The sequence below is a fragment of the Poecilia latipinna genome, unplaced genomic scaffold (assembly GCF_001443285.1).
Source record: "Poecilia latipinna isolate Pla-1442-1.1 unplaced genomic scaffold, P_latipinna-1.0 Scaffold923, whole genome shotgun sequence".
In the NCBI taxonomy this organism is placed as follows: Eukaryota; Metazoa; Chordata; class Actinopteri; order Cyprinodontiformes; family Poeciliidae; genus Poecilia; species Poecilia latipinna.
Genome location: NW_015113539.1, coordinates 110709 through 136720, shown reverse-complemented (window position 1 = coordinate 136720; position 26012 = coordinate 110709). Strand labels below are relative to the sequence as shown.

Genomic DNA, 26012 nt, shown 5'->3' with positions numbered 1-26012 from the left:
AGTTCATACATTTCACCGTTAGCTGCGTGGTCAGGAACAGAGAGCAGCTACTTTCCAGATCTGTTGGAAGTTTTTACAAAACCTGTGTTTGTTATTCTATCTATATTTAAAAAGAAAAAAATGAGTTAAATTAACTGAAAGGTGTAGAAAAAATGTACAAGATATTACAAGGTTTCATTTGACTGATTTATTTATTTTATTTTGAATAATGCAATAATTCCAAGTTACATATATTAAAATCCGACCAATAGCAAAGCTGAAAAGCTTGTTTCAGTTTTACAAAAACAATATATCTAATGTTTAAAGTGTCCTGTTTAGACTTTTTACCTTTAAAGATTACCTGCAATGCTTCTTTGAGCAGGTTAGGATGATTCTATGGGCTACAAAACATGTTCATCACGTTTTGCATAAAATCATTTAGATGATGAGATTTCAGTCTGCTCAGCTCTACCTATTTTTAGCTGTTTTAGGGGTTTTTGTCACTTTAAATCCAAATAATCTGCTGCTGACCACGCCCCAACTCAACGTTTACACTCACACATGAAAATGGCTGCAAACAGATGTGCAACTATACAACACTACATCTTCGAAAAGCAGAAGTGGAGACTCCTGCACAACCAACAAGAATGTAATCAGTGGTTTCTGAAGAGTACATCAACAAAACTCTTGTCTTTTCCAGCAGCCATTGTACAGGGGTAAAACCAGCTGACCAAATGAGCTGGGGCTCAGCTTGGGTTGCTAGGTAACGGGTGGAATTCCACTAGAGTTGCTAGGTAACGGGCGGAATTCCACTGGAGTTGCTAGGTAACAGGCTGGGCTTCTCTGAAGTTGCCACATTTGAAATTATTTTTTCAAGATACCAAAAAACATGAACTTATGTGTTTTTTTTAAGTGCTTGCGCTGCTTTAAAAACCCAAATGGAAGAGCAAAAACGAGCAACATGTGAATTCTGTGTAACAGGTCCCCTTTAAAAACAAATGCATCTCAGTCTCCATGAAACATGTTTTTCAAACAAGCAGCTTTTTATTTTTTAACCCCAGAGGGAAAGAAAATGAGCTTTTAAAACACATTAATGACCATTAAGTGAGAGTGGCAGCTTTTAGGGGGCCAGCCTATGAGCTCACCTGGCAGCTTAAGCAAACCTCATGTCTGCGTTTTCCAAAGTCACCTGCTGAGCTGCTGCTGCTGCGTTACATAAACACACACCAGCCTCAAACAAACTCTTCTATTTCCCCCCAACTTTCAATAAAACTGCACTAAACTAGTTGCAGGAAAGGAAGTTTTAAGCCAGGATTAGTGCCGTCGAACTCACCTGTAAATGAGAAAACTGGAGATCCCGAAGATGATGAGCGCTAATCCAGAACCGACGGCGACGATGCCCAGAACAGGGAGCTGACCTGGAAACAAGCAGGATAACAGCATCACAGCCTCATATGTGCAGCAGATGGCCATGATGGTTTCTTAGAACTCTGAGGGAGAAATATGTGTGCTGAGAAAAATCACAGCTGCACCGCTGCAGCCGTCTGTCAAACCACCAAACAGCACAACCATTTCACATCCCTGATGCGCATTTAAAACCCTAATTAAGTCCCGCAGTAAATCACTGCACAACCCGATAGCCGTAATTATGGAAAATCTTTTCATTTTTTTTTCTACCCCCTCCGACTGTCTTAATTTACTGCCATCTGAAGCCGACTGTGGATTTTTAGATTATGATCTACATATTTCAGCAGGTTAAATATGTGCAGAATTTAGGTGGAGTTCAGACTGTGGGAAAGAGCCGCAATAAAACCGAGAATTTTCACCCATAGATTCGGTTTAACGGCCTGTGAGGCATGAAACCATCTGCAACACGCCGCCGCAGTGGAGGACAGCGACACACACACAACCTGGAACAATCCTGTCCATGCTGGGAAGAGATTAGAAAATACTGCAATGGCCATAAGTCATGATGTACGGAAGAACATTAGAGCCAATTTCTTAAAAGGTGCAGAGAATAAAAAGGAACAACAGAGCAAATTTCGTATTAAGCTCTGAATCTTTAAAAAGATTTCTTGAGCTAAATCAGTTGTTAAAAATAATCTTATCCAGTAAGCAGAGGGAAAACAACTGTCCAAACCAATCTGCCCCTACGTACGGAATAACATTAGGGCCAATTTCTTAAAAGATGCAGGGAATGAAAAGAACAAGAGAGAAAATTTAATCTCTAGTTTTGAACCTTTAAAAGAAATTTTGGAGATAATTCAGTTTTAAAAATCTAAACTGAAGGCTTCATTTTTTTCTGCGTTTCGCTATGTTACAGCCTTATTGTCACCTAAGTTGTACAACAATTAATCTTTTTCCAAAATTATACATATAAATAGTTCATAATGACAATGTGGAAAAAAGTTTTGAGAGTTTTTGCAAATTAAACACAGAAAATGACAAAATCACATTTATGTAAATAGTCACAGCTTCTTATGGTTTCAACATTTTGAATTGTGACAGAAAATAATTACAAGTCAATTAGTACATTTTATTTGGTTTTATTAGCAAACCATTTCTTTGTGTTAGTGATCTGTTTTATAACTCAACACAATGAAATACGTTCATTTGGGTGAACAGAAAGGAAAAAATGTGGATAAAGTTACTCTTCCTAACATCAAAACCAGTTTTAAGCTTCCCACAGATAAAATTAAGCATCAGCATTCCCTATAGTTCAGTTTTATGTACCAATAAAGTGGGGAAAAAAATCATAAAAATCAGTCATTTGCATCAATTTCCTAACAGTCCATTCATTACCCCATACCGTCGTTGCAGGAAGGGTCGTCTGTGGAAAACACACATGGCGGATTGTCCAGCGGCGGTCCACCGCTGGGCCAGTGGATCTTCTCCGTCTGCGACCAAATGATTTCTTTACTGCTTCCGTTGAAGTATGCCACGACCTGCCGACACATAAAATGGAAGCTAACGTTAGCATTGGGATGTTTTCACGCCTGACAGTTGGGAAGACTCTGTTCCATCTGAGACCAAAGTGGCAACCTTTGTTACATTTTCAGCTGCTGAGGTTCTGTTTCACACTGCACTGTCAAAAGAAACCCTTTGTAAAAGCTGTTCCCCTCCCCGCCTGTGGGGGCGCTGTACTAAAACCACTGAAGAAAACAACAAAAACTTCTGAAGATTCTGAGAGAAACTTCTTAAACAGTGTCAGATTTTAGCGTTTGAATGTTTCCTCTTTAGTCTTTGGTGAAAGATTATGAAATGTTTCTCCCGCTAGCGCTAAACACACTTCATTGCTTTGGTCATGGTGGTTTTGTGGACATGATCCAATGCAGAGTAATGCCGTTTTTTTGCATCATGAGTAAGGTGATAACAGATGTTACTACTGGCAGAAACGACAAAGATGACAACAGGAAGTGGTTGGAAGATGATGGCGCACCATGTTTTTTAATTACTTATCTTTTTAACAAACTTGTTCAGATGTGATTTTAATAGTATTTTGTATCCAATAGAAATGCCACAATTGCAAAATTATGTTTTTTCAACATTAGCAGAACATTGACATTTATAATGGAAACAATTAACATGCACAGGAGGCACATTTCATAAATAAAACTGACATTTAACTTAATAATAAAATCTTGTTTCATTTCGGTTGAGGTACGTTTTGTGCATGTTAATATAAAGAGGAAAGCCAAAAAAATTGCCATTTGCAGTTTGCAACATGCCATGTAAGTTAACAGGAAACATTTTGAAGACGGTTCTCTGGTCAGAGGAAGGAGAAAGGAGAAATGTTTACAGTCCTGTTTGGGTTTGGAGCTGTTAAACCTTTCAAACACCATCTGTGAAATGTCTTTTTATTTCCTTAACAGCTGTTTTACAATAAATTATCAGTGTAATGGTGTACATTGTCTGTCTATGGCATCCAAACAAGAAGGAAGTTCACCCAGAGGTTGGATTGTGCAAAGCTCAATGATCTGAACGTTTATGACCAGACAGTCAGAAAATAAACTCAAACAATATTAATTTTAACACATTTCGCTATAAAAAGACTGAAACAAGACTCATGCTGTTTGGGAAGAAGAGACTAAAGTTTAACTGTGACGTGAAGCACAAAATAGACAGAATATCTGCAGAAAAAGTCAGATGATTCAAGCATAAAGGTTTGTTTTTCAGGCACTGATTTAAATATGAACTCTTCTGTAGCGCTGAAACGATTAATCACGATTAATCACGATTAATCATGATAAATTGATTACTGAAATAATCAGTAGCTACTTGAGTCATCAATTAGACTAAATAAAGCCATTTGGTGAAAAAACAATGTATTCAGAGCAGCAATTAGGCCAAAACTGTAAAATATATATACATTTAGCATTTAAGATAACTTTGTACATTTTAGACAAAACTTGTCAAAAACTCTCAGAAAAGTCAGAATTCCGAGAAAAAAAATCTCTGAATTTTGAGAGTAAAGTCTGAGAAAATATAAAACTTCTGAGAAATTTCAAAACTGAGAGAAAAAAGTCAGGATCCTGATAAATTTCAAAATTGTATTTCTGAGAAAAAAAATTCTAAATTTTCAGAAAAAAAATGCAGATTTCTGAGATTAAAATCATAATTTAGAAAGTGTCAAAATTGTGAGGAAAAAAAACTCAAAATTGTGAGAAAAAAGTCAGAATTCATTTTTGTAGCCAAAGCTCCTGACGTAGTTCCAGGTTCTCTCAGTTCAAATTGACTAAAGGAAAGTTTTGTTCCCAATGTTCCCAAACATCGGAGCATGACAAAGTAAAAACACCAGGCTACTAAAACTCTAAATCTGGACTCACCCCAAACTCTCCCGTCTCCTGGTTGGTCATCGACCACAGGTCCACGTCTATGTTTCTCGCATTTTTGTCGTCTATAGTAACGAGTCCGGTGATTCCTAAGACAGAAAAATTAGCAGCATTAATGAGGCTTGTTGCTCAATCAAAACACCATTTTCTGCATGGCTGATATTTTTCTCCTGCTTCAGGGCGAATTGCGGCATGGAAAAACAACCATAATCAGCCGTTTTAGGCTCAGACTTTAACGTTGTTTTGCCTCTCTAAGTACGATATGCCACAACACACATCAAGCATGAAAACACACTTTGGATTGAGGTGATTTGTAAAAATGTGCAATCAGGCTGTAATTACTGAAAGAAAGCTGCAGATTTAAGTCAGATGCAGGTACAGTTCTCCGTTTCGGTATTTAGTAGAACCAAACATTTGGCCTGGTTCAACAACAGAACATTCATCTGCTGTTTATTTAACAGTAGATGCACATCGAAAGTTAAAACACATGTTAATGCTTCAGAGCTCAGGGCGCGTTTTCATCTATGGAGTCACTTGAACACAGGAAACAAACTAAAAACAAGAAATCCATTCAAACAAACTAAACAAGACGTAAACTGGTCATTTAAAACGTTTTTAGAAAGACAAAAATGAACAAAAAACGACAGTAAACATTTGTTTTTGTTTCAAAACAAACAACTGAGCGCGTGATTTATGTTTGCTGAGATTTATAATGCAGAGCCTGAATATATAACAGGAGTATACAGATAAAAAAAGGCAATTAGGTGAAAAGAAACATATTCAGAGCAGTCATTAGGCCAAAACTGTACAAAACAGCTACACATTTTGTATTTGTCTGCAAATGTGTCTTAGTACGGAAGAGGATCAGGTCCACCAAAAGAAAAAGTTTTTTTTTTCTAACTCAATTCTGAGAGAGAAAAAAAAGAAAAATTTTTGAGAAAAAATAAAAAATTGCAAGAAAACAAGTCAAAATTCTGAGGAAAAAATATCAAAATTCTGATAGAACGTCAAAATTATAAGAAAAAAAATTTAAATTCGGAGAAAAAAATGTCAAAATTCTGAGGAAAAAAAGGGAAAAATTCGAAGAAAAAAACGTGGACTTCTGAGAAAAAAAAATTTTAATTTGGAGAAAAAACATAAAAAAATTCAGAGAGAAAAATTGAAAATTAAAAAAAAAAACATTGTAGCTTCACCCAGTTCAGATTTACTGCGTTGCCATGACAATGCAACATTTTTCATATTTAAAAAAGAAATTGAATGATTTGCTTCTTTCCATCTTTTCCTGCATTTCTAGTATTGTATAAAATGTTTAAGTGGACAAATAAAAAATCTGTAGAATGTGCCATTTTTTAATTTGATTAATTGTCAGAATAATCGATTAATCATTAGAATAATTGATCATTTCAGCAATCGTCAGGTGCAGCTCTAGTCAGTCACTTGTTTCAGATTACATGAACAGGTTCTTGGTAGAAAAGTGTCACCCCAGAATCGGCGGTTCTGCGTCCTCATGGTGATGTTGATGCCGTCGTTCTGCACCCCGCCCTCCGCCAGCGTGTCCTCCAGCGCCATGGCGTACAGCAGGAAGCCGTCATAGAAACTGCCAGCTATGTAGTCCATCTGCAACGACAGGCGTTTCTCAGACCAACAACAAGAGTTTCTGAAAGCAGCAAAACTGCAGAATCTAAACAAAATGACATATAAACTGACTACAGTAACTGCGAACAGAACTGTAAACCTCATTCCTCATTAAGTTAAAGCAATTACTCTGCACAGTGGGATGTTTACTCCGTCTAGATTATCCCATAAAAAATTAAAGAGGTTGTTGTGCAACCTAGAACTCACTGCAGTTTAATACTTACTAATGATGGCTCCAAATGAACGCCGAAATCCCTCTGAGCTCTGGCATGGAGCCTCCTCTGGAAGTCCAGGTATTCTGGATTCTCTGGGTTATGGTACGTGATGATGAAAACGGACTGGAGGAAGCACAAAACGGAGAAAAAGACGGATTAGAAGAAAAATATGTAGGTTTATTTCAAACCAGACGTGGAAAAAGTACCCAAGTCAAGAAAGAGTAAAAAAGTATCTGGTAACAAGTTACTGAAGTGCTGAGTGATCAAACTGTCAATCATTTAATATTTTAAATATTAAATATTTAAAATATTTAATATTTAAAAATCATTAAATATTTAATATTTAATCATTTAATATCATTTAATATTTAAAAATTACATCATCAGACAGACCAAAATGGAAAGTTAAGTAGAAATTTTGATATTTAAAGGATCAAAGTAGCAATAATTTATACAAGTAATCAGACAAAAGAAAATGTTTCCAAATCAGTTTCTTTAAATACAAAACGTATGAAACTTTAACAAAACCTGGCGATGCGTCTGTCTGGTGGATCTTTGGTTAAAACATGCTTGGTTTTCATTCAGTGGGTAGAAAATCCAGAAAATTTACTCAAGAGTAACAAATGCAGCGTAGTAAAACGCTCCTAAAAGTACATTTTTCAAAAAAGTTACTCAAGTAAATGTAACTTAAATATCCAAGATAAGTAAACAAAATGACCAAAAATAATAAAACCACACAAAAGTAAAACCATAAATGTTAATAAAAAAAGTTAAAAAGAAAATTAGAGGTGATTTTAATGTATAACGTGATTAATTGAGTTATTGCTGTAAAACTTAGTTGTTGCAAAATAAGAAAAATAAAATGTAGAGTTTACTTTCTGCAAAGTAGCAACAAAAAAGAAAAAAAATACTGCAATAAATTTTATCACATTTGTAGATGGACCAATAACAATAACAGATAGTAATAATAAATTAAATCTGTATCGCACTTTACATTTTACAGAAATCTAAAAGTGCCAAAATCAATAAAATAATGAATATAAAACAACAGCAAACAAAGATTAGAATCATTAATGGAAAAACAAAGTAAAATGAAAAGAAACAATAAAATAGTTGGATCCATGCCCTACCGTTCACACTTTTACCTATAAAAACAATGTAAAATCATTACAGTATTTTTTCTGGTTTATAATATTACACATTAAAGTTTGCTGTTGTTACGTGACTAAAAATGCGACTCATTAAATCCCTGCGGTCTAAAAACCAAACTCTGGGGCGTTTTTAATAAAGTCTGTCCGCATTGCTTTCTACTTAAGAAGCTAGGGATCATTTCTCGTGTCACAACAGTGATTAAAACCTCACCTCAAACTTCCACAAGCAATTACTGCACCAAAAAAACACTGCGTTGCCACAACAAGCCGCATCAGAACCCGCCAGCAAATCCATACAGAGAAAAACCTGCTTATTGTTTTACAAACAGCACCATAGATACACAGGGAGAGTATCTGGAAACACCGTTTTCCGTTACGTTTGGGGGTTTTAATGTAAAGTCTGCTTAACAAGACTTTTCTTGTAGTTCAACTGAATGTTGTTGTAAATATTTTTAGCCAGGGTTGGTAACTGGCACCGAATCTTCAACTGAAAGAAAAACATTCGTGCTGCGACCCGGATCGCATATCTTTCCACTAATTAGAGGTGACTCATTATCCTGCTGGGGCAACCCCAAAACAACTACAAAAATGAAAGAAAAAACACGTAAAAAGTGTAAAATAACATGTTTTTTTTACAAGGAGGATTACAGAAAAAGAACTGTAGGTTGGAGGGATGTGGCAGAAGCCCAGGGCTCAGATTCTGGGGCGTCCCAAAAAAATTTATATTTTTTTTCCTTTATATTTTCTGCTTAGCAAACATTGTACTTTATATAAAACTCTTAGATCCGTATAAGACGAGGTGTGTTAATATTTCAGGATTTTGCTGAATGTAAACGACATTCAAGTATTTGAAAATTATGAAATTATAGTAAGTTTTGTTTTTTGGAAACAAGTGTTTTTTGGAAACAAGATGTAGCTGTTGGTCAGGTATTAAAATCTCTCAAGCATCAATTAATTCCCCATCATCAGAGATGAAAACACTTCTGCTAACGCGCTAACAGTGAAGCTAATGTTGCTCTAATTTTATTTTAACTTGCCATGTTCAATAAACTTCAAAAATATGAAAAGAATAACAAAAATGAACGCATTAATTCAACTCAATTCAAAAATACTGCATTGATCCAAAATCCCAACTAAACAATTAAAAATGTGAACATTAGCGCCAAAAAATACTGTCACTTCAGCTAATGCGCTAACAGTGTAGCTAACTGTTAATTTAGTGCATTAATTTAATTCTACTCAAAAATATGTTATTGATCGCAAACTAAAAATTTAAATAATGAATAATTAGTATATTAATGCCACAATAGTTAAAATAAATAAATAGCATTTTCTGCTCATTTTCAAAATGTTTAGAGCACTTAGCTTCCTCCAATTGAATCTCTTCAGATAAATTTGTCTGTTTTGCAAACTTTCAGTTGACTAAAGTTCATTATCTGTGTTAAGGTTTTGGTTTTCGACTATTAAGAACTCTTCAAGCAGTTAGACGTTTATATAAATGATGTTTATTTTGTAGACAATGCATCGAGAAATAAAAGTCAATTAGCACATCAACAAAATCATTTCACAGGCCACAAATGGCCCACTGGCCATACTTTGAGCCTCCTTGATATAGAGAAAAGCTATATCATGGATGTCGTTGATAGTTAGCATGTTAGCTACAGCACTTTAACATAATGCTACCAGTTTACAGCAATATGTTTATGTTTTCAATATAAAAAAATAAATTGCTGCAAATTTCAGGTACTGTTAGTAGAATAAAAATAAAATTCCTGTCCTGATTCTCCAAACTGGAAACCAGGGGTCCCCAAACTCCGGCCCGCGGGCCGGATCCGGCCCGCCACGTCATTTGGTCCGGCCCCCTGAACAATGCCGGATCCGGCCCGCCTGCTCATACCAGAGAGCATTCAGTGTTTTTTTTCATATATTGTATTTTCCGGTTTATATGTGGATTTTTCTTCAACCACCAGGGGGCTTTTGAACAATTGTGAAACTTACTTTCCCTCAATGGAATATATACTCGTCAGTCCCAGTCACCGTTTCACTCACGGTTTTTTCCATTTGCATTCTGGGTAAAAATCTATCCAAAAGTGTAAAAATCTATCCAAAAGTGTCGTCGTCTCCTCCCCCCCCCGTCGACAAGAATTTCTTTGTTTTTTTTTACTGCAAAAACTAAGACCGGCCCCCGACCACAGAAAGGAACAGCTATGTGGCCCTCGCAGGAAAAAGTTTGGGGACCCCTGCTGGAAACGCCCTTAACTCCTGTCTGCTTCTGCACGTTAGCTAGCAATTAAACACCAGGAAACCCCCGCATGACAGAAAACGCACTAATAGGGTTGCAGCACAATTGAAGCATTGTTTAGCTCAGACAGTAGTTGGCATTGTGAGATTTTAATTGTCTGTTTAGTTCAGTGAGCCCTTTGGCTCTGCTGTGACCCAGAAAACTAGTTTTGTGCTAACAAAACTGAAGCCCAGTAACATTAAATAATCCTCTGTGTCCAGTTAGCCGGACATTTAGCCGTCTTCAAATCGATAACGCTAACAGATGGTGGGTGCATGGTAGAGAGTTTACCTGTTGGAGTAAAAATCACAAACTTATAAACCAACATAAAGTAGTGCAATGTTGTGAAATGAAAGGAAAATTATCCGTTTTTAAAGTTATTTACAAATAAAAATCTGAAAATTGTTGTATTATCTCTTACACTAAAATAAAATCTGGACCAAAGCTCTCCTAATTAGTAAGTAAACACTAAACATATTTAAGTATTGAAGTGTAACAAACCCCCTGGGAAACAAAGCCCAAAGGCAACTTTGGAAAATGTTCCATAAAGTGGGCGGAGCCAAGAGACAAAGGGGCGTGGCCAAGCAGGGGACAAGTGGAGGAGATCAAAAGGGGGCGTGGTCAGGATAAAAAAAAGTACTGTTATTAATTTAGCGACATTGTCTCTGTATTTTGCATCTTATTTAGCTACAAATCTAGCAACTTTTTTAATCGACTGGTGACAAAATTAGCAACTTTCTGTTTTTTAAAAAAAATCTAATGACTTTTTTCATTAACTAGCAGCAAATCTAGCAATTTTTTAAAAACTTGACTAGCAACAGTTCTAGCATTGTTTCTTTTTTTAAATCAACTAATGACAAATTTAGCATTTATTTAATAGACTAGCGACAAATCAAGCAACTTTCCTTTTTCTTTTTTAAATCAACTAACAACAACTCTAGCATTTTTTAAATCAACTAGCAACAGACCTAGCATAGTTTTTTAATGGACTAGTGACAAATCTAGCAACTTTTTTCTTTTTAAATCTACCAACAATTCTAGAAACCATTTTTTTTTAAAGTGATAAATTAGAGGCTTTTTTATGTAATTTGAGACTTTTGGCAGTAAAAACAGAAAGGAAACACATTCCACCCCATTATCTCCACATAGCAAATAAATCACTTGTGTAAACATGAAAAAATGTTTTAGCATCGATCAATGATCAACACGTTCGCTATTCCAACTCCTGACTCACCACCAGGGGGCGTGTCTGAGTGAGATGGTTTTATACCGGATACAACCAAACTGTACAGTTGTAACCAATAGGAAAATTCAACTGCAGTCACCAATGTTCAACCCAAAGAGGGCAGCAGTAAAACTATTTTAGGCAGAATTAAACAAATTTACACAAACATATCACGGTTTGTACAAAAACGTAAAGATAGCTCCCTTAAAGACCAATTTATACAGTTTATCTTCAAAAAACTTGGATTTTAGTTACTATTTAAAGTTCAATACGAAGTCTGATTGCTAAAAACTACAAAAACCTGAGACAAGCTGGTGGCAGCATGATGCTGTGGGGACAGAGACCCTAACAGAGGATGAAGAAGACATGAAACTGGGGTGAAGGTTCATCCTCCAGCTGGATAATAACCCTAAACATACGGCAAAAGATAAAGTTGGGAGGGTTCAGGTGGTTTTAGAATGGCCTAATCAAAGCTCAGACAAAAATCTAGTTGAAAATATGTAATGTAATATAAAAATGTATGCATTTCATCTGGCTGAGCTTGAGTGATTCTGAAAGAAAAGTTAGCTGGAAGCGAGACCAGAATAAAGGAGCTAGTAGACAAAGTATGTTATAATTCAAATATTTGTTTGAAAAACATTTAATTTACAATATGCAATTCTGTGTCACCTAAAATCCCAATAAAATGCATTAAAGTTTGTGGTTCTAATGTGACAAAATGGGAAAAAAATTACAATTTAATGGGAGAAATTACCCAACCAGCTGCAAAACTAAATCACCATAAAGTCGTAGCGAAGTGAGTGAATGTGGATGTACTAAACCGATCCCGTCTGAAAAAATTAAGAGAATTAATAAGACATGCCTGCATGGCATTCAGGGAGATAAATTAGGGGAGCAGCTTCTGCGGTGTCTTACTTCACACGGCGCTAATTTGTAGAGCTTCCTGTAAAAACACGTCCGCTCTTTCATTAATGCCACGCAGGAATTTGACTCCCTGAAGCGGAGACAGAGATTGTGACGGCGTCCTCTGCCCGGGAGACGTTTTGGCAGCGTCCGCGGCGCTCGTTAAGGAGCGTCTTTAATGTGTCTGTCACGAACACAGAAGAGTTTTTCATTCTCCAGGCAGCGAAGGGAAACATTTTCTGTCCTTACCTTGAAGACCTCGACGGCGTTGGCCCAGTCAAAGTTCGCCTTCTGCCACGGCTTGCGGTCGGTCAAGCTCTCGCCGAAGACGTCCAGGTAGAGGATGGCGTAGTTCTCCGGGTCAGGGGTGTCTTCCTGGAACAGCTTCATGATGCTCATGAAGGACTCCAGCGGCCCGCAGATGTAGATAACTGCAGGAGGAAAAAAGAAAGTTAGCTGGAAGGAAAACAGAATAATGGGCAGTTGGAGAGGGTTGTGAATGAATCGTCATTTCTCCACAACTGTCCTCAAGTTAGACTCAAGAATCTGGTAGATCCAGTTAAACTGGAACCAAAGTTACAACATTTGTTACAATTTCAGCTGCTGAAAATGTAACAAAATTAGTTTGAGTCAAACAAACAAAACTAATTGAAAAGGCTGTTCCCCTCCTCGCCTGTGGGGGCGCTGCACCGAGAACCACTGAAGGAAACAACAGGAAAACCTGCCCCAAACAAACCAAACATTTATAGATAAATGAACTAGAATTTGATTGAACCGGACTAAACAGGGCTGGTGTGAATCCATCCTAATATCGTCTTTGATTCTTTGATAAGAATTCAAACCAGAAGTCGGCATACACCAAATAAAAACATCTTTATCTTTTCGTCTGAGGTCAAATCAGACCAAACGTCTCTAGTTTCAGGTCAGTCACCAAAATCCACATCTGCAAAAGAAACAGACATTTACTCATTTATCTATTAAAGTCTGAAGCAAACCAACCAGAAAAGCAAGTCAGAAAAACACAAAGTGAGATTGAAGTAGAGGTGCTGCCCCTCCATAAAGGCACCCTGGGTTGAGAGCCACACAAACAGCATCACGGCCACAGAGATCTTTTAAACTATTACTAATTAAAACAGAAAAATCCTTTGAAAATTATCTTATCGCAGTTACATGGAATAAAAACTACCATGATGAAGCAGGCATTCAGCATCTTTTCCTTTACTTTGACTGGACCCGTGTTTTTCTTTTCTTTATGTGAAGCCAGGAGCCATTTTCCCTCCAACAGCACGAATAATTTCCTCTAACAGCAGAAGGACAAAAGCTTTCAGGTTCACGTACTGTAATGACATTAGCTCCTGCTTTTGATGACAAGCTTTAAGAGCCGGCCCGATTTTTAATGGAGTCTGATTCTGATAAAAAGATGAAATAAGAATTTATAAAAAGGGTCACTGACATTCATCCAGATTATCTGAACTTTAAGCATTTAGAATCAGAAGAGGAGAGAAAAAACCTTCAGAATATTAAATGGATGGATGGATGGATGGATGGATGGATGGATGGATGGATGGATGGATGGATGGATGGATGGATGGATGGATGGAGCAGTCTCTAAACTTGATGTTATCTTTCTTCATTCTGTCTTAGTTTTCATTTCCCCTGGAAGTCCGTCGGTCCATCCATCCATCCATCCATCCATCCATCCATCCATCCATCCATCCATCCATCCATCCATCCATCCATCCGGTTCAGGCTGATTCTCAGCAGTGAGAATCAGCCCGAACCGAAGCGGTCCTCTCCGCCCACACCCTGCTGAGTCACGCGTTGAACCAGCTTTCCTTCCCGCTCATGTTGGAGCCTCAGCTGCTGCCAGCTGGAAGTCCGACCGCCTGGTTAGCAGACGTTTCCTCACAAGCCGCTGCTGCTGCTCTTAACGCTCAGCTCTTCCAGCGCGGTTCGCCATGCCAGGTGCTCCCGCCGCCGCCTGGACCCGACCCAGAAACAACACCCAAACCCAGCCGGAGAAATGTCCTCCCATGTTTCAGACTTTCACTTTGCGTAAAACATCCAACATCAGTTGCTAATTTTAATCTGTTCGCGTTTGTCTGACAAAAATATTCCAGTTCCTTTAACGTTTGGCACAACTTGTCAACTTACAGACTCAAACATGTAAAGAGGAAGAGAAATTATTTGATGGGTTACTATAGTACTAACCGATTTTCCTGGACAATAAATTGTCACAGAAGTTATTGTGATAAACGATAATATTGTTGTTTTGAGACCATTTTGAAGTAATGGCATAATAATGCAAAAACTCATTCAAAAAGATCAATTAACTTTAAATTCTAATGAATATTTAACACTGGAACTGGGAGACATTTTAAACATTCAAAATTATTAAACCAAACAACAAATAAAATGAATATTTAAGTCTCTGAATACAAAATGGTCCTTCAAAAAAAAAAAGGCCAGTTGAGACCAAAACACCAAACTGAAGACTTTTATCTTCCAGTTTTTGGTAGCAAAAGGGAAAAATGATAAATCACACAAATGGAAATTACTGAAATTGTTTTTGGCAGGTCTATATAAAACCACTAAATAAAATCCAGCCCAATCAGTTTCCACAAACAAATTTAGCTTTTATAGAAGAAAATCTCATTTAAAGTCAGCAAGATTCACAAAGAAAACAGAAAACATGATGAAGAAAGTTCAGGTCAGATTTCCCAGTACATCCTGGGTTATCGACGAGCACAAATCTATGAGTACTTCAGTAGGGCTGAAACGATTAATCAAATTAATTGTGATTAATTGATTACTGAAATAATATTCAACTAATTTAATTTAGTATACAGACTCTAAAAAGTGTCTGTATACTACAGTTTGGTGGGGAAAAAACATGTTCATAGCAGTAAATATGTAAAATTGTACAAAAAATTTATACATTTTGAATTTAAGATAAAAACATCTTTATCTGTAAATATAGTTTAGCCAAAGCTCCTAAAGTGAAGTAAAGTTTTATCTTAATCTGATTCAGATTTACTAAAGGAATGCTACAGTATTGCAATTCAGGGTATGAAATGTTTAATTTCTTATTTTAAAAGGAATTGAATTATTTATTTTCTTGTATCTTTACATATAACACTGTATAAAAAGGCTTAAGTGGCTAAATGGAAAATCTATGAAATGAGACATTGTTCGTCTGATTAATTATGAGAATAATTGATTAATCGATTACTAAAATAAACGTTAGCTGAAGCCCTAATGAAACATCCGAAAAACAATTAGAACTGCCTATTTTAATATTTAATAGTGTCTATCCAGACTTGCATATTCCAGGCAGAAAATGTTCCCATCATATGAACATGTCTTGCAAACAAACCTAGTTAGCCATTTAGCTAATGCTAGCTCCAAGAATGTCACTGAAACGTCAAAACAAAACTAAATTATGTCTGAAATAATACTGTTCTACAAACTAAAGTATTTATGAAATAACACCGTTCTACAAACTAAAGTATTTATGAAGTAATACTGTTCTACAAACTAAAGTATTTATGAAGTAATACTGTTCTAAACGCACAGTATAGTCATGTCCTCAAGGAGCTAACAGCTAGCATACGCAGATAATGCTAGCTACTGCTAGCAAAACAACAGCCAGGGGTACGTCTTATCAACTTAATAAATTAATCACTAAAAACATTTTTGTTGTCAGTTTAGAGTTATTTGCAGCTCACCGCCTTGCTGTGTCCGCAATTTCCATTTCCACGGACAGAAACCTTTTTAATAACGGTGGAAGTTGCTGAAGAACTCATCCTTGAATTAAAAGGGGATTTTCCCCACTGATGAGGGAACATTTCCAAGACAAAATCACTTTTAACGAGGTAATTCGAAGAGGTTCTGATGTTGGAGGCCGGTGTAGTGAATTATGTGGGTTAATACTTCCAACAACTGAACATTTTGATGTATCTACTTGTAGTTTCAGCATCTTTAAACTTCGACGGCTACGTCACTGCGAGAATTAAAATATGGCGGATTCGCAAAAGTGGGTAGCCGGAAGTTCATGACCTTATTTAGTAGTTCAGCAGCAAATATTGTGACGTAATAGCTAAAAATAAAAACTATTTCTGAAAAGATCTATTCAAGTACTGAGTAACGATCAAATTATCGATCATTTAATACTAAAAATGACATCATCAGATGGACGAAATTACAAAGTCAAGTGGAAATTTTGGTATTTAAAGGACCAAAATGACAATAATTAATATAACTAACAAAAAATAACAAAGTCAGGCAAAAAAAATTTTTTCCAAATGAATTTATTTCAATAAAAAACTTATAAACTTTAACAAAACCTGCAGGTGTGTGTCTGTGTCTGGTGAATTTTTAACATGTTTGTTTTTCATTCTGTCGATAGAAAATCCAGAAAATTTACTCAAGTGAGAGTAGAAATACTTAATAATAAAGTTATTCAAGTGAAAGTAAAAAGTACAGCATACTAAAAGTATATACTTTTTTAACTCAAGTAAATGTAATTGAGTAAAAGTAACTAGTTACTGTCCAACTCTGATCAGGAGAAACAAAATTCAACTTTTGTGTATTTATTGGGACTGTTGAGTATCCAACAAAATGTATTTAAGAGCTAAAAATGTGGATTTTGCTAAGTTACAGTCCAAATGAGAACCTAGTAAACATCTAACCTCCAAAGACGTGTTCATATATTTGCAATAAAAGCTGCTACTGGGAATTATGGGTTCACAGATGGCTGAATATGTTGATTCATCATATAAAATCCCAATAAAATCAAGTTTATTTAACAACTTCTGGGACTGTCATTCTCCTCACTAGTTCTAAGAACTGTAAAGTTTTGGTGCACAATTAAAAAAAGACCCACAGGTTCCCAGCATCGCATTGCCAAGAATTACAAAACCATTACATGGGAGTCTGAGTCCCACCTTCCTACTGGGTTACTATCAAGATGGATCCCAGAGAACAGCTCTGTTCCACTGAAAACGCCCTTCATTTTCTGAGAAATGCTACAGTCCTTTCATTAAGATTTGTGAAACTTACAGTATACTTATATGGCCATCGGCTCAGCGTTTTAAGTGGACTTTAATCATGCAGAACGATTCTCAGAATCAGCAGGAAGTTATCAGTACCAAGTATTGTTTTTCTTTTACTGCTTGTCCGTTGGTTGCTTTGGAGTTTCTTCTGTTAATTAAACATTAGCAGTAGAAAGTTTAACTGCCTGTAGACACATTTTGATCGGAAACTCTGAAATTTACCTTTTAAACTTTCACATTTTCACTGATGCTGCTCTCTCAAACATTGTCAACGACCTTGAAAACATCTGAAGGTATTTAGATTTTGTCTGAATCAGACGATGAGAATTGAGTAACAGTTTATTTTTATAATGATAAACATGCTGCTGTTTGTTTCTATTAATACCGCATTACGTAATACTTCATTGATCATGTCAGAGGCAAATAAGTGTCCCAGATCGGTGGAGTTGGGTTACCTCATGTAACAGAGAGCTGACAGGAAGCTGCTGATGGGGAAGAATTTCAAGAGAGAGAGGACATTTAGTCAGTAAATGTCAACCAAACCTGAATTATTATGGATACTTTTCAAGTTTATCTAAAATAAAAAGAATGTTGCAATACCAATGCTTCTCCAGTAGGTGGGGATCTCTCCGACAAAAAAGAAAAGGAGTAAATTTCTGCCGAAAAACTCAGAAATTTTCTAGAAAAACTTGAAAATTCAACTTTTGAATCTGAGAAATTTTCAGGTTTTTCATTTCTTTTGGAAATCTTGCAGTTAAAGTAAGACTGTACTTAAGCTATTCTCCTGTTTAAATGCTAATCCTCTAGCATACATCGTCCTTGAGGGTGTACTGACATTCCTGCAGAGACTACTATGCTTCCTTGAGGAGGATAGGATAGCTCTATGGCCTAAACAAAACCTGTTCATTGCAATTTTTTAGCAAAATTATTCTTAGACAATCAGATTTTAGATGTTTTACGGCATCTTGTCACCTTAAATCCAAATCATCTGCTGCTCTCCCCGCCCCCAACTTAACGTTTACACTTACACGTGAAAATGGCTGCAAACAGATGCGCAATTATACAACCACACATGTTTGAAAAGCATAAATGAAGCCTCCTGCACAACCAACAAGAATACAGCAAGTAGTTTCTGGATGGTAAGTCAACAACAACAAAAAAAAAACACTTGTCTTTTCGAGCAGCCACTGTACAGAGCATACAGAGGAAAAACCAGCTGACCAAACATACTGGAGCTCCACTGGTGTTGCTAGGTAACAAGTGGAATACCGCTGGGGTTGCTAGGTAACGACGGAGTGCCCATTGGATGTGTCTTAACAATAAAGAGGTTTTTGAAACAAGTAATTTTCCAGACACTGAAAAACATTTGTAAAAAACTAAAAAAAAAAAAAAAAACAGGGGGGGGGTTTTTAAGACATTCAGTTGTTTTCAGAAGCAACTGAAACCCAAATGGAAGTAGAAAAACAAGGGGAATATTAATTTTGCACAATAGATCCCCTCTAATCAAGAAAGTCCAGTTTGTTTGCAAAAGTTTAACAAAAAGCAAACTCTGACCCGCCTACAAACCTCGGAGTCAGTCGGTTTGATTGAAATGAACTCTAATGCAGTTTGAATGCACATGTGAAGGCAAAAGGCTCAAAAAGCAGGAAGTGGACTACAATGCAGGGCATTCTGGGTAAACACAACCAAAACAAACGCGCTAGTCTAGCGCTAGCAGTAGAATGTGTTGTGGTCTTTTACCAAAAACGAAAGAGAATCCTATAACCGCTAAAACGTTTTCTTCTTCAGAAGTTTACATGTTGTTTTCTTCAGTGGTTCTTGGTGCAGCGCCCCCACAGGCGAGGAGGGGAACAGCTTTTCTAATTATGTTGGTTCTTTTGAGCGTGTGCAGTGTGAAATCAAACCAGAGAAACTGAAAATGTAACAAATGCAGCCGTTTTGGTCGCCAATCAAACCCAGTCTACCAGACTATCAGGTGTGAAAACTCCCTGAATGACAGACGAATGTTTCAGCCTCATTCAAACCTGCCGGTGTAGAGCTCAGAAAAAACCCTGAGGGTAAATAAAAGCAACCAGCGAAGCGGCTCTGCCTCATGGCGCCGTTCGGCTCCAACTGAGGGAAACGACCCCATCATGGTCATGACTATCATCACTGTTACCGCTCCAAGTTTCCATTCAGCCTTGATTTGCTAAACCTGCTACTTGAGTTTACCTCAGAATGAATTAACACCCATTTGTTTCTGTTGTAACGTCTGTTTATTTACATAGAGCTCCCTCATCAGTTCTTGGTCAGACAGAGACACTAAACAGACTCTGTTCACAGATAATCACCATCCAGATTAACAGGAATCAAGTCAGACACTGACTTATGTTCCAAGGATTACTGCAGATTTTCTGTCATGTTTTTCCCTCCAGATTACGTCCAACATCTACCGTCTAATCTGAGGAGGTTTCTCTGTGAGAAACTCGTCGATTTAAAACTGGATGTGTAAAAACAGTGTGCAGGTTATGCAGGATTTCAGTGATTATAATGAGGTAAACCTGAGCTGTGACTCTTTGTCTCCCACTGTGAGCTGCAAACCATTAAAGCACAGAACAAACTGGACAGAAAGGGAGAATCTGCAGCCTGCTGAGGGTTTTCCTTCTCGTTGCAGAGATTCTGCAGCTCGCTTTACGTTAACAGACCGAGAAGAATCAAGATGAGACCATTGAGATTACTTTTACTAAAAATACAATCTATTCTCACTCTTTTCTTTGGCAGCACTGTATATTACAAATATATAATATCAATGTGGGCAAAAGAAGAGATAAAATTTGATATATTTTGTTTACTGATATCCAGTTTATTATAATCTGGATGATGATTTTGCTGATTTTTTTTCTTTAACATGTTTAGTTGCATTTTCTGTCATACTTAATTATTTCAAATTTTAATAATAATAATAATAATAATAATAATAATAATAATAATAATAATAATAATAAACTAATTAATCCAATTTATAATTTATTCAACCATTACATATGTAAAAAAAAGAAAATACAGATAGATAGATAGATAGATAGATAGATAGATAGATAGATAGATAGATAGATAGATAGATATTTAAGGTCTTATTAATGTTTTAGATTGTGGGATTGTAGACGTTTCTCATAAAAAATACTGTAAATTTTTTAATAAACATCAGTTTCTGTAAAAATATCACTTTGTAATTCAACTATTTTAGGCTTGGGTGGAGAAATTGACTATCATTATCATTAGCCTCAGCGCACAAAGAGAAAAACATAAGAATAAATACATAAAATGATATGGAAAGACATTTAAAGCAATACCAATTAACTGTTGAGCAATAATAAAAGAAGACAAAAACTCAAACACCCATAAATCCTAACAACAATGTGCAGAGGGCAACCAATAGAAAAGTCAGTGATCATTTAATATCCAGATTCTGTTGTCTGATTTCTTGTGCTGCCCCCAGACTGAAGAGCGCCCTGGGTGGAGAGCCATTTTGCCATTTCATTCACCACGAGTCCCTTTGTTTCTGTCCTGCTCATAATACTTTAATTGCCTTTTTAAAGAGGGAAACAAACCCAATACGAGCAGAATCTTAAAATGTTCACTGTTTGTTTTCCCACTGAAACCTTCACTTTTCCTCCCTTTTCTTGTGGAGTAACCCTGACCGCCTGCGGGATATTTCTGGTGTGAAGAGTGAGCCGAGTGGCGAGGCGGGACAAGCCCTGACAAAGCCATTAGCTCACATGACCTCCTGTCCCCTAATTCCCGAATGGGGGAGGTCAGAATTGCCTTTTGATTACATCCGCGTTGTTCAACCAACAGATAAAGACTCCCAGGAATTACTTTACCGAAATGTGGCAGTATTTACTATTTGGGAGCACATTCTGCTCTGAAATAGCAGTGATTCCCTCCAGATGTTTCCTGAATCGTGAGAATTTTCCCCCACGATCTCTACGAACTATCACTGACAACAAGAACCAGCGAAAATATAAAAAACATTATAAAACAACACGAAAAAAACGTGATGAACTCCTAATATAAACGGGTGATTGAGTAAACATTCCCCTTATCGGATTAAATCCAAACTGGATATAATCAGTCCAAACAGATCATCTGTGGCCAGCTTTCCAAAAACAACCGCAGCCCGAATGTTTTCTGAGCTGTCAGCAGCACATCTTCACTCCTTGAGCTTTCCAAGACAAATCATCGCTGCAAAAACATAAATATTCCTGCAAAGGTTGCTCGTAAATTTCTGTTGGGAAATACACCAAAAGAAAAACTGAGCTAAAATAAGACATGAATGCTTTTAAATTCACTCTACTATGATTGAAAACATGACAAATTGTGATTAATTGATGATTAATCATGATTCGTCATGATTAATAATCAATTAATTGTGATTAATCAATGATTGAAATAATCGTCAACTCATCTAGGTATCAATTAATCGTTAACTGGATATTGACTTTGGGCTTGTTTTGCAGATACAGTTCTTGGGCAATCACGAACTTAAACATGAACTCTTTCATAGCTGAAAGAATTAATCAGATTAATCGTGATTAATTGATTATTCAAATAATCATCAACTAATTTAGCAAACAATTAATCATTAATATGGTGAATGAATTCCAACTACAACAGGCCCATTTGGTGGGAAAAAATATATTCACTGCAATAAATAAGTCAAAACTGTACAAAAATATTTATATTTTGCATTTGTCTGTAAATATGTTTTATCCAAAACTTCTCAGGTGGTAGAGCTGAAACTTCACCCGATTCAGATTCACTAAAGGGATGCTTTGTTTTTGCATTTCAGGCAATAGCATGTTTATTTTCTTATTTAGAAAAAGAACTGAATTATTTCTTTATTTGCGTCTTTCAATTGTATAAAAATATTATTTTTGTTTAAATAAATTGCCTTTTCTGAGTCTGCATACTTCAGTGAATGATTAATCATTTACTAAATTAACTGACGATTATCTTAGTAATCGATTAATCACGATTAATCACGATTAATCACAATTAATCGTTACAGCCATACTATTTTTAGTGTTTTGTCCATCCTTCTTTTCAAAATAGGTCAAACTCAATCACATTGAGTGGAGAGCAGCTGGAAACACAACTTCTGAAGTCTTCTCAACTAGATTTGAGTCTGGACTTTGACTAGGCTACACTAACACACCTGGATTTCTTTGAATAGTTGTTATGGAGACATGACACTCTTTGTAGTGGTGAGCTTTGGAGGAAATGTTTTTGTCACTAAATATACTCCAGTTACTGATTAATTGATAGCTAAATTAGCTGACAATTATTTTTGACAATCGATTAATCACAATTAATCATTCCAGCCCCACTTTTTGGTGGTCTGTCAAATTAAATATTGACAAAAGACCCCATAGTTTGCAGTTGGAACAACAGCAGTTGTAAATAAGTTGAAGGGATTTTGTTTTGTTTTCCAGATTGATTAAATGTCAGTAAATTTGCTCACGGTCTCTGCCTGTTCTTTGTTCAAATGTGAACAACATGCGGCTTGTTTTTGGCTGTCAGGGAACCGATTTAATGACAGCTTCTCATTCCCATGTGGCGGTCCTCCACAGGCGCTAAACCCGCAGCAGCAGCTCAGCCTGAAGACATTCCTGAATAATAACCCTGTAAAAAACATAGCTTCCCACCGGACCAAGTCCTGACCGCCTGGAAAAACCTGATTCTGACCTGGAGAGTTAAAGACGAATTAATTTATATCAGCATTTAGGAAACAGGCCAGAGTCTAAAGAAATAGAGGATGATTAACTATCTGATGGATGGATGGATGGATGGATGGATGGATGGATGGATGGATGGATGGATGGATGGATGGATGGATGGATGGATGGATGGATGGATGGATGGATTAAGGTTGTAACTAATGATTATTTTAGTAACTGATTAATCAATTATTCTGGTGATTAATCGATTAATCGATTGTTGTTTATTTTTCATCTAACCACTTAAGCTTATTAGTACACTATAAATACAGTAAAAGATTCAAATAATGCCTAAAATGCAAAAAGTTACTTTTTAATTAACAAATTAACAATTAGACAGCAAAAGGTGTTTAATGGGAGATTTTTTTCTAAAGCTGCCATTTGGAAAAGTTCTGAGTTGAATTTATTTGCAAACACAAAATGTTTTTAATTCAATGTGTGAAGGAGCCAAAACTTTCTCCACCTGAACAGAAACAAAACTGAAGTTTTTGTCTTTGGACCTAAAGATGAAACGATCTGGAGTCAGTGATGAACTCTGACCTGAACCTTCAGAGCCACATAAAGACAGTTATAAAGCCAGCCTTCTATCACCTGAAGCCAGGATTAAAGGATGTAGAGAAAGTCATCCTTGCGTTAATCTTTAGTCACACTGATTACTGGAACAGTGTCTTCACAGCTTCTCAATTCTGGAACAAACTACCAGAGAACTGCAAATCAGCCGAAACACTGAGTTCCTTTAAATCAAGGCAGACATGTTTAGAGCTGCATTTGATTTGTAGTAACTGGAACCAACATATTTGACGTGTTTTTGCTTGATGATTTTGATTATGTCATGTCTTGTTCCATAATTGATGACTATATGATGTTTTTATGATTATTGTTGAAATACGTTATACAAATGAACTTGACTTCATATAAAATGTATATATTTTATACAGTTTTGGTGTAATTACTGCTCTGAACGTGTTGTTCTTTCAGCAATTGGCCTTTCTTAGAGTCTGTATGCTCAAATTGACAATTGATCAATTACTAAATTTGTTGACGATTGTTTGAATAATGGATTAATCACAATTAATCATTTAATTTTATTAATTAATTAAACTTTACAATGGATGGACAGATTCGCTCTTTCATTATTTGTAGCATCGGCAGCTAAAAACTACTTTTAAAATCGACATGTGAACAGTTCAGCTTGACTGAACACCAGGGCTGATCTGGTAAGTATTTATAGATTAATCCATTAAAAATTGGACAGCAACAGTTGCTTAAGAGATTTCTTTTGCCTAATTTGATCCAGGTGAAGCTAAAACTGCAACTTGAGGAATTCTAGGAACAACATATTTAAAAATAAAGAATGTTTTGTGCTTAATGCAAAATGTTTACATTTTTGTACAGTTTTGCCATAATTACTGCTCTTCATATGTTGTTCTTTCAGCAATTTGCCATTTTAGAGTCTACATATTGGAGTTAATAATTAATTGATTATTTAAAAATTTGATTAATCACGATTAATCGTTTAAAAGCTATTTGTGTTAAATGCAAAATGTTAAAAAAATTTGTACAGTTTTGGTGTAATGCGAGTCTGTAGATGAATTATGACCAAATTAGTTGAGGACACTAAGGCATTAATCCGATTAATCGTTTATGAATTATTTCCAGTGAAGATGAATGGATGGATGTCTTACTCCGGCCGCTCTCCTTTATGAAGCCGACCAGCTCCTTGTGGTCCTGCTCCTTCTGGTACGGCCGCGCCTCCACCGTCACGTTGATCTCCTGCTTCAGGTTCAGGTAGATCCCCTCGGACAGGAAGTAGTGCGGCCGGTCGTCCTGCCGCTGGTCGTAGAAGATCACCACGGCGCGTGACGTCCAGTTGAACTGCGTGTGCAGCGCGTTGATGAAGTCCCCGATCTTGGTGGTGGTCGGGCCGCTGCGCACGATGGTCCGGTACTCCTCCCGCGCGTCGAACCCGTACGCGGGGCCACCGGCGGTGATCAGCGGCAGCTTCCAGTGGGACGCGAACCGCGCCACGGAGGCCAGCGGGTACACGCATCCGGGTCCGAAGAAGACGTCCGGGTGCACGTAGAGCTTCGCGTCCACGGCCAGCACCTGTGCGCGGCTCTCTGCGCACGAGCCCGCGGCGGGGTCCTGCGTGCTGTAGTTCAGGATGTTGATGTTGTGGCCGAGCAGCAGGTTGTGCTTCCCGTGCAGATCCTCCTTCGCCATGAGGATGGCCGGCAGCACGCGCGGCAGAGCCCACGCGTACATGCTGTAGTTGTCCGGCAGCATCACCGCCACGGTGATGTCGCTCCAGCAGCCGCGGAGGAGGCAGAGCGCGGCCAGCAGGCAGCAGCCCAGCGCGGCTCTGCGCCCCATCTCTGTGCGCTCAGCTTGGAGAGGCTTCCCTCAGTCACACCGCACCATAAAGACCCCAAACTCGCCCCGCGCGCCTTCACAAGTGGCACGAACTCAGTAAAGTCGTGGCCCGGTGGCGTGAGCGCGGCTGTGCCATGCGTCCCCGCTGCGTAAATCCACGGTGAATGAAGTTGTAGTAGTTTCCCAGCGCAGCGCGGTCCTCACAGTGACGGCCTCTCCCAGAGTGATAACTCACAGCCGGATGACTGTAAGTTAAATCAGAGCGTGGCTCCGCTCGGCCCCCTGCACACGTCACACACTGTAAAAAATACACAGCGGCGCCGTCCGAACTACCGCGCGCTCACTGCGCTCAGGAAATACAAAGTATTCACTAAATCAGATTACAAACTTCTACTAATACCTCAGTTATCCCTGGAGAAATCAAATATGTTTGATAAACACTGCTTCATAAACACCGATTGTCTTTACAGTGCGCAAGTATATGAATAAATAACAAAATTAAATAAAAATCAGTTTATAAAAGTAAAAAAGGTAAATTTAAATCGCCCCCTGGCGGCCTCGTTACGTCATAAGACCAACACAAAGGGTTACGTAATAGAAACTGG

At 37.3% G+C, this 26012-nt stretch overlaps 1 protein-coding gene across 1 annotated transcript in view; it reads right to left on the bottom strand.

Moving 5' to 3' along the window:
* The window catches only part of npr2 (natriuretic peptide receptor 2), a 61123-nt gene extending 35441 nt beyond the window's left edge, over positions 1-25682 (bottom strand). The window contains exons 1-7 of the mRNA XM_015049060.1: positions 24720-25682; positions 12471-12652; positions 6671-6784; positions 6293-6428; positions 4806-4900; positions 2789-2924; positions 1313-1397 (exon numbers count right to left, since the gene is read on the bottom strand). Coding sequence (XP_014904546.1) covers positions 1313-1397; positions 2789-2924; positions 4806-4900; positions 6293-6428; positions 6671-6784; positions 12471-12652; positions 24720-25407 — 1436 coding nt within the window. The 5' untranslated portion in view covers positions 25408-25682. The remainder of the gene's footprint in view (positions 1-1312; positions 1398-2788; positions 2925-4805; positions 4901-6292; positions 6429-6670; positions 6785-12470; positions 12653-24719) is intronic.
* Positions 25683-26012: the final 330 nt, after the last annotated feature.